The 9,321-nt window shown below is 32.4% G+C and overlaps 1 protein-coding gene across 2 annotated transcripts; it reads right to left on the bottom strand.

Moving 5' to 3' along the window:
- Positions 1-907: 907 nt before the first annotated feature.
- Positions 908-8,993, bottom strand: mTerf5 (mitochondrial transcription termination factor 5). 2 transcript variants are annotated; one of them, XM_074131220.1, is made up of 10 exons: positions 8,855-8,993; positions 8,681-8,778; positions 8,393-8,532; positions 8,134-8,287; positions 6,774-6,935; positions 5,514-5,681; positions 5,240-5,371; positions 4,968-5,089; positions 2,214-2,438; positions 908-1,341 (listed from the first exon to the last, which is right to left on the bottom strand). In XM_074131220.1, exons 1-10 carry the CDS (start codon positions 8,991-8,993, stop codon positions 1,119-1,121), a joined length of 1,563 nt encoding a protein of 520 aa, XP_073987321.1. In that variant the 3' UTR covers positions 908-1,118. The 2 variants fall into 2 exon arrangements, with proteins under 2 accessions (XP_073987321.1, XP_073987322.1); XM_074131221.1 differs by lacking the exon at positions 6,774-6,935.
- Positions 8,994-9,321: the final 328 nt, after the last annotated feature.

Below are 9,321 nucleotides of genomic sequence, written 5' to 3'. Positions count from 1 at the left end.
CCCGCCGTGGTTGAGATCTGAAGCAAATACCTTTCGGCAAAACGTAAAATGAGGACTTACTCTACGCGCATTTGCTTAAACCCAGTTTTCCCAGTCTTCAAAGAGTGTAACTCTTAGAGCTCCTCTGACAAGGCTAAATAATCTGCTGTTAATTTGTGGGTATTCCAAAAAATCTTTTGACTATGGTTTTAGGCTACTCGATCTTCAAATAAGCTGCGAAATACTAAAAGACTGACTTATTTCAATAAAAGAGTAGCATTACTATTAAAGGAGTGTAGTCCATGCCCCGCATGCCTTGGCCCCCGAGATAAAGGGAGAGTTTCGAAAATGCTTACTGACAGTCTCCAAATTGCAGAAGTTTACACATCTTGCTTGAAGTTTACTTGATGGCCTTGATTACGTATGCCTTACTAATGTCAAGAATGTAATCAACACACTAGCATTATTCAAAAATACTATGTCTTTCTAACGAAAAGGTACACTGTACTAAAAAGTTTGATTCTTACATCTCTATATTTCGGGCATTTCATCAATATATGTCTAAGATCATCTTATTATTGCATTGATTACAATTTGCCGTCTTTTTGACATTAATTTTGTAAAGATGTGCTCCGTAGACAGTGTGGTTCGACCGTAATCTAATTATCGCCATAATTGTCTGTTTATTTAGCCCTAGCCCTTTAAACCATGGTTTGCCCTATATTTTCAAGAAAATTTATAAATTTTACCTTTAACAAATAAGTATTAATAGTTATTAATCCCTTAGTTAAGGGAACCACACTGTAATTGGAGAGGATTTGTAGCTCATCATTTTCCATATCTAAACCTGTCAACTTGTTTCAGAACAAGTATTTTTTTTATGAAAGTTCAGAAAATGTTTGTTGATTAGGAAAAGAAAAAAAAGTCATCAATGTAAACAATGATCTTAATTTACCAAATTATTGAAATTATTCTAAATATTGTCGAACCTCTTCCATTTGATAACAGGTAAAAATATGTTACAATATTAAAATTCTGTAATCTTTAAAAGTAAATCAGTCATAACTATAATTTTACAAACTCTACAAACAAATGAATACCTGAATACAATTAAAAAACAGACAATTTTATGAACAAAACTATGTTTGTTCAATATTTTCTGCTTCATATTCAGGTATAACTATATCTGAATGTGTATCTGCTTCTGAAGAACAGAATGTATGGATTGAAAAATTTTGGCTTTTTTCAATCAAATAAATGATTAAAGGTAAAATATATTCTTTCTTAATTACGCCATTCTCTTTACAACATTCCAGACCTTCTTTTTTATCCAATGTGTTCAGTTCTTCAATAACCGTAGAGCTATAAAAAAGAAAAAAAAACAAAACGTAATATCAAATTTTAAAAACTGAGTTTTTACAGGAAACCACGCTTTGAGAAAGAAAGAGCAAGTTTAAAGTAACAGCTTCCCAGCTTTCTTAGAGCTTCCTTAAGAGTCAGGAAAGTTATCAGGTGTTGGAAGGAAACTGTCCTCCCTAGAACTTTCCTGCTCCCAGAAAAAGCTTAGTTCTTCTGCAGCTCCCCGCTCTTGTTAGAACGTTTTCCTATAGAATTTGGGAGAGTAATCTCATCACCTAGGGGCGCTGTAGAAGGAGTTGTTTCGCCCTGGCACTAGTTCGGGCAAAAGAAGCCAAAGTTGTAACTCATAAAGACTCAAAACACTATACCCCTTAAAAACACAAAACAAAAAATCTTAAACGCAGAGACCAAACATATTTCCCTCTAAATAGTTTAAGTATTAACTTATATAAAGTAAAATTCAAAATCAAGCGAACCCACGTCTATGTCAGTACACACTTTAGCCAAATCTAGATCCCAGATAGTTTGCAACACTCCTCTATCCACTTAGCATTTTTCAAAAACTGTTCTTCCTTTTAAAAAATAAATTCAGAAAAATATCTACGCCCACAATATTCGTTTAACAGATAAACAAATTAATTTCTAAGTATTTCGCTCATCCCTGAGAGAATGTAATATGGTATTCTCTTTTGGTGCTATTCTCTTTTAAGATTCTTCTTTTATTACAAAAATAATTAAACCGGTATGAAATTTATTGGTTAAAATTTGCAAAGATTAAAACACCAACGACTCTTGACAGGGCGCAGAAGTTATTAAATATACTAAATTGTTCTAAATTTAATTTAATTGTTCTAAAAGGCAAAAACTCGACTCACTTCTCATAAAAAAGTATGAACACATGGTTGAAAATTTCATCATCAGAAAATCCACGCTCTCTGAGAAGTTTTAAATTTGTCGCTATTTCAATTAATGATGCGTATCTCCAAAAAAAACATTTTTTAAGAATTGATCGTAATTTCTTTTTATCGCACTGCAATTCTGAAGAAACATAATTAAGTATATCGCTTCCAGCATATCTTCCACAGCCATGCATATAGTATCTATATAAAAAAATTAATAACCAATTAACCATTACTTAAAAGTTAAAAACTTACTCTATTAATTTAATTAATTAATAGAATTAATCATTTAAATTTGGTTATAATAAAGAAGTTACATGGGAAAACACCTTGTGTCCTGCGCTTATAAGGTATTTAAGGAAGACACTGGATTTGGGACACCATTATTATCCTACTAAATGCTCTAAGTACAAATAAGCTATCTACAGAGAGTCATATTTTGAAAAATTCCTTAACTGTTTTGAATGTATATTGCAAAAGGAGAAAGATTATTGTCAATTTCGGTCACAATGTTTTACTATTTTTGACAAGCTTTCGACCCAAGACTAGATCATCTTCAGGACTGGGAACAATACCAACATTTGTATGATACATGAAACTGAACACCACGGGACTTGCTTTAAATACAGAAATCATCACATTTACCATTTCCCAAACAAAAAATACTCTAATCAGAGACAAGCACACAAAAAAGGAAGTTCTAGAAATGATTTACACATAACAAAAAATAGATTGAATGTCAAAACAGATATTAGCAATCTAAACAACATAAAGTCAACTTTCCCAAAAAAACCTCTTTGTCAATTGGCTTCAAAGACCTGTTCACAAATCAGAACATTTTAAGACTGACCACCCTCAGTACATAAATAGTCAGGACAGAAAAGCCACCAACCTTTGACTTTAAAAAGGTAAAAAATATTGTAATTGTCCACTAGCATAAGGTAAATAATTTTTGTAAACTGTATTTTTTTTATATTAAATTAATGTATATTATAATCTGTTACTGCAAATATGTTCCATAGCCCAGATGACCTAGTCCCTATGTCGAAAGCTAGGCAAAAAATAATTAAAAATTATGACTGAAATTGGCAATAATCTTTCTTCATTTTTGATCAATCAATCAGGCACCAAAAACGATTAGCAATATTTTACAACATATATTACGTTTTAACGCAGGTTATTTTTTACTCTTGATCTTCTAGAACTCCGCTCATAAACACTTTCGTTGTTCGTCAAAAAGATCGCAAAGTTTTGCTTGTGTCTGATAGTTAGGTGTTTCATCATAAAGTCGTTGATCGATTTGTATATGTGACGCTTGTAAGAGTACAAATGCGGCAGAGCAAACAAAAAATTAAAAAGACATGTTAAAACAATTTAACCAAATATAGGTTAGGCAACGTGTATGAAAATCCAAATAGCGAGTTAATTAATGTCTTATACGCATTTAATTATAAGCTTTGCTGTACATGGAAAGACTAAGGTGAGTATGCGAAGGATATAAACGATTTATACGACGGAAATGGCACAATCGGATGTTTAATAAGTCGATGACTATGGGAAATACGAGTTTTGATGGCAACTTTAAGAACTGATAAACGTGCTGAAAAATGTGCTCAATTGGAACAGGACAGTTAGCAATAACATACGAGCACATAACTATTGTTATAAAAAGTTTACAAGGGCGAGCAGTTACTAATTGAAATGGATCAATCATTTCATAAATCACCCAAGCCATACTTATGGTTCAAAGTAGGAGAAGGTGCTGCACTCTGAATCTCACACAACAATCAGTTTACAGATGTTTTATACAATACTAATATCCTGTCTTAAGTTCAGTAGCAAGTGGCCAAAATAAGTTTTTGACCATTACTGATTATATTTAGGAGCTACTTTCACGTCCAAGAATGAGGTTGGCGATGACGATGATGGGGTAACAGAGGTTAGGGCGATAAGAAATGCGCTGCGTAATAAGAATGTCTCCAGACAGGCGAAAGTCACCATAATTAAGACAGTTCTCGGGCCTGTATTATTATAATGCTCAGGGGCATGAATGTTGACAGCAGCTGAGCATGAACTGCTGGAAGAAGAATGGATTGTCATTATGGCCTTGTACCGTCCCCGTTAAAACGCTGAATTGTATCAGCTCTATCAGTATTGTAAAGAAGAGACGCTTATGGCTGCCATAAAAGTAGGAAAGTTGCACTGGTTAGAATACATCCACAAAATAAACGAGGAAATAGCCCCTCGAAAGGTCTATGAAAGACATCCTGGAGTAGAAGACCTTGGGTCAGCCAAGGTTGCGTTGGCTTCAGGATGTGGAGGATTTGATTAAGATGGGCGTCAAACAGTAGGGAAGGACAGTCTGCTAAAGGAGGTCAATTTCCTGCAAGATCTTTTTTTGATGACTGATTTTTTGGAGAAGAAATATTTTTGCAAATTTCAGTTTTTTTTATATTAATTTTTGCTAAGCTATCGATCTAGGGACTAGGTCATCTTTTATGCTGATTAATTATTTGCACTTTGGTTTTGATTACATAATCTGTACTTTCCAAAGTAGTTGGTTTAAAAACTATGAACCACAAAAATTAATTGTTGCTTGTTTAAATGGATGCAGTTGTGCGTAGAAAATGCAATAGAGCCCCCGCAATTTACTATTGCAACAGATTGGATGCTAGACGATTCCCTAGCCAATGTAATAGTACGTATTTCTAAAATAGTACGAAGCCATACTTATCAAATTTTTTCTGATTGCTGGTGCATACTTGATTCAATGAAGCATTCTGAACGTTCATTTCTCTCAAAAGCTGAAGTCTTAACTTTATTTTTCTATAGTAGTAGACTTGTACCAGTACCTAATTTAATACAATACAATGTTAATATCTAAGATTTTATAATTAATATCTAATAAAATTAATCTTAATCCTCGATTATAAATAATATATGGAAGATTTATTTATCTTGAGACAACAAAAAATACTGATAGATTTCCTGATGAAACTTACCCTAGGATTATGTTTCTGGACGTTAAAGAATTCTTCTTTTTCCAATTCTTTTATTCGATTTCTTACATTTTTACTTGATAAAGTGAACAGAAATATAGCTCTTTGCACAGCTTCATTGGAGAAATTAAATTCCTTAAAATTAACATAGAAATATGTTCATTCAAGTTCCTTTTTTATTTTTATATTTCTTTCTTGAAACAACCACAAATATATATATAAAAATGCAGTCATCACCAGCCGTAAAAACTTGGAAGTATTAGTAGTGTATGCGTACTTTTAAACACTGTAGCATGTCTTTAGTATTTTCATATGAAGCTGTTATAATTTTTGGATATAAGGTCATACAGAATTTTATATCGATTCCTCCAATTTCTTTAATTTCCTTAATTACTTTCATTGTATTATCAGGATCTGCCCAAAGTAAGAAAGGATTCCGACATATCTGCAGAAAAAAACGCCAAAATTTTAAGTCTTAAAAGGCCAATGCTATTGATGCATTGCAGCAAAGAGTGGCTGCGATTAATAAAAAAATTAAATTATACAAGTTGACACCAGGAGAAAAATATGTGTATCTTACAAAAGTATGTATTTTTTTTTAAAGTATGTATTATAAATTAAAAATGCCACTCTTACCTATTAAGCTTACTCCTAGAAAGCCATCATCTTCAATAACTTAAACCCCTATGATCTAACGATACCTAGAGCTTTCATTGAAGACCAAAATAACTCCAAATTTTTCTTCCCCACCTCCCTTGAGTAATAAATTTTACACTAGTAAAAAGTGACCCATGGGGCGGAAGAGAGTACTCGTTTTAAATAAGTGAATTAGAATTCTTAGTAATTGCACGACCGTTAGGAACTTGTTCAGAACGAGAAAAGCCTTCGTACTTTATTTTTACGACAGCATTCATTTTATATTATTTATGTACATGTATAAATACAACTCTTTTTGTTTTCGGAAGACGGTCAAGTTTTTGAACTAACTTACTCTGTTTTTTCTGATTGGCGAAATATAGCACTTTTTGTTCTAAGTAGTTTTATGTTTGATGAAACAAAATCACTCGATTTTGAAAAAGGATTTTACATCCTATAAATCAGCGTGGTTTACTGAAGTAGAATGCTTTGACAACATCTGTGAATCCTAAAGATAGAAGTTTACGTTAAGTGGGAACGCCTACTAATAATTACCCAAATATTTTCTCGTGCTAATGTAACGATCTGTTTCTGTCAGATATACTAAAACTAAGCGAAAGAATTAAGCTGACTTATTAGCCTCAAACTGCACAAAATTACTGAACGTCCCAAAAAGCTAGAGTATATGAATGTGAAGCAGCAAATTTGGCAATTTCTCCTTTTTACTTTATCTTAGTAATAAAACACAATTTTTTAAAATGGTGTCGCTAAGTCGGCCAAATTTTAAGGTTCAACTCGGCCACTTTTTAAATCACGTAAGACTATTCGTAAGCTGATAAAGCATAAATGAAAGTAAAAAGCTCTACTAATTAACTAACACTTATTTAACAAAGGGACTTACTCGTTGTGATGACATTCCAAGGAGATTTTTTGCAATGTCAATATTTCTTTTAATAATCCGGATACTTTTGTTATTCAATCGTTTCAATACCTCGCGCTTATTATCTAACTCTTCATCTGTAAGGCCAATTTCATGCTTCAATAAAAGTCTCAGCAGCTGAATCTAAAAAAATTATTTCTTTTTTAAAGTTAAATGATACCCATTTTAAGTTAACTTCATGGTGAGAGTTCAAAAAAGATTCCGCAATTTTCGGTAGTTTTTTATTATAACCAGTTTCTGAAGAGCTTAATATTTTATTTTCTGCCATTAAATTATGACGAAAATTTAGATACAAAGCAAAAGTGAAAAATTAAAATATTTACGGTTTAATATTTATTTAGTTTTAAAATATTTACTCACTACATTTCTTACAGTCCCCTATTTAAGTGCCGCCTCGCCATCACTTTAAATTTTTAAAGATTTATGCTTCGCCATTTTTTATAAAATAATTTGGTTGGATTTATTTTAATGTGAATTCGTTATTCCATTATATCCTGTTTAATATTATGCTAAGATATGTTGTTGAGTGACAAAATAAATTTGCCCATTGGGGATCGCAGTGCTTAGAAAAATTGTAAAGCATACGAATACAATAAGTGACAAATGAAAGTAACATCTACTTCAAAACTGGTAAAAAAAATTGAAAAAATGTCGTAGCCGGAATGGACGGTAACTCACTTTTCTCGCATTACCAGGGGATAAGATGCGCAGTTGCTACGGGATGAAATGATAGGGAACATCATAAGTTAATAAAGATGACTATCCCGAACATCTTCCCTACTATCGCTCGTCGATAGGAAACAGTCACCCTTACACTTCCCAAAAAATATCTTAAGAGCCCATCAACTACCCCAGGATGACAATGATGTAAGTGGATTCAAGAAATGGCGAGCTAAAATGTGCCAGTTAACACGTAAATCAACAGTTCTACCCAACTGCTTCTTCAGGTTCTTATTTATTGGCTTTAAGAGTGTCAAAGTAGAAATTATTAGCTGTATTAGTCTGAGCCACCCAAAAGGGAACAAAACTACCAATAACAATGGTCAGTCCATTTCTCCCTAATGGGGAATCCTGATATTTCATTTGTACAAAAAAAATGATCCTACTGATCCCGGTAATTATAGGGAAATTGCTTGAATAAATTGTATTGTCAAACTTTTCACGTCAATATTAGCAAATCGTTTAATGAATTGGACAAATAACATCAAAATACTTCCTGAGGAACAAATTTGAGTCAAAGATGTTAGCTTTCCTCTTGAAACACTATTCTGAATCGGTAGTTCAAAGACCGCTAAAAATATGTTCAAAACAAAAATCTTACCTTAAGGGCAACAAGATTGTAGGTATCAGGCATGGGCAAGTAATGGTCTACCAGCTGAGCATGGTTTAGCAACCGCATGTACACATCAGTACTTTTCTCTATAAAGAGTTTATTTTTCAATGCATTTATGTTCCAATGCGTTAAGGAGAGAAACCTAAAATAAGTAGTTATATGTTAGAAGTCTTTTTAACGTAAATAAACTATTTCAACCACTGTAATATTTATTTAAAAAATAGGCCTGGCGATAAAAGAAATTTACTTTTTAACCGATGCCGGATTAATTTTGTCTTGTTGAAATCCACATTCTTGCATGAACATTACACGATTTTTCAATGTTGCTAAATGGAGTTTGGCCAAATCAAAAAAGTTCTTATTACTAATATCAGCTACTTTTAATTCCTATAGACAAAAATAAATAATTTATAATTCCTTTATAAATGTATAATAATAATGTATTGCAATAATATAAATTTTATTAAATCTGTAGTGTATAATTCCTTCATGGATAAAAGGGTGAAATACACAACGGATAAGTCATTTCTAAGACCTGCAATACGTCCAGCTTTTCAAGCAATTCGTCTACAGATGTATTTGGAATATCTTCTAAAGAGGACAATCCTTCAACAGCTACGTTTTCTGTACATCCTACACACAGATTCCTAATTCATTCCACAAACACATCAAATATTCTGTTTAAATTCATTGTTTAAAATATACCTACCTAATGCTTTCTGTATCAGTTCAACGTTGCTTGCTTGTAAGTGAAGGCTTGTATTAACATTTAATTTATTTGATAAAAGCCTATAGAAACAACAATATAAAGTAGCATTTTTATTCAGTAAATTAAGCTTGTTAAGCATCTTTTCACCTATCTAATGCAGGTTTAGTCAAATGAGGAAATCTCAGGTTAAGGAGAACTGAATTTCTGTTATATAGTGCTAACATAGTAAAGTAAAGAAATGTAAAACTGACTAAAAGCAGAAGTGAAGTAAGCAGCGGAGAGATTTAGCGTAAGCAATATGCAATTCAAACTACCGAGCCAGGCAATGGCAACACCTAAAACTCGAGTATAACCTTACTTGAAACGTTGAAACCTCTGTTCTATTTTATTCTGTACCGTTCAAATAAAACTGTTATCAAATAACCGGATGTTAAATCTAGTATAATATTGATGAGGGAGTTTTACTA

This window comes from Rhodnius prolixus, unplaced genomic scaffold (genome assembly GCF_049639745.1).
Source record: "Rhodnius prolixus isolate KJV_2025 unplaced genomic scaffold, Rpr scaffold_4, whole genome shotgun sequence".
Lineage (NCBI taxonomy): Eukaryota > Metazoa > Arthropoda > Insecta > Hemiptera > Reduviidae > Rhodnius > Rhodnius prolixus.
This window is presented reverse-complemented; position numbering and strand designations above follow the sequence as displayed.

What these genes read in the sequence shown, in the direction of transcription:
- mTerf5 (XM_074131220.1), bottom strand. Translation starts at nt 8,993, where the DNA reads ATGCTTAACAAGCTTAATTTACTGAATAAAAATGCTACTTTATATTGT. An exon ending in ACAATCTTGTTGCCCTTAAG is followed by an intron (nt 6,936 to 8,133) that starts GTAAGATTTTTG and finishes TAATTTTTTTAG; the next exon opens with ATTCAGCTGCTGAGACTTTT. An exon ending in TTCATACTTTTTTATGAGAA is followed by an intron (nt 1,342 to 2,213) that starts GTGAGTCGAGTT and finishes TCTTTTTTATAG; the next exon opens with CTCTACGGTTATTGAAGAAC.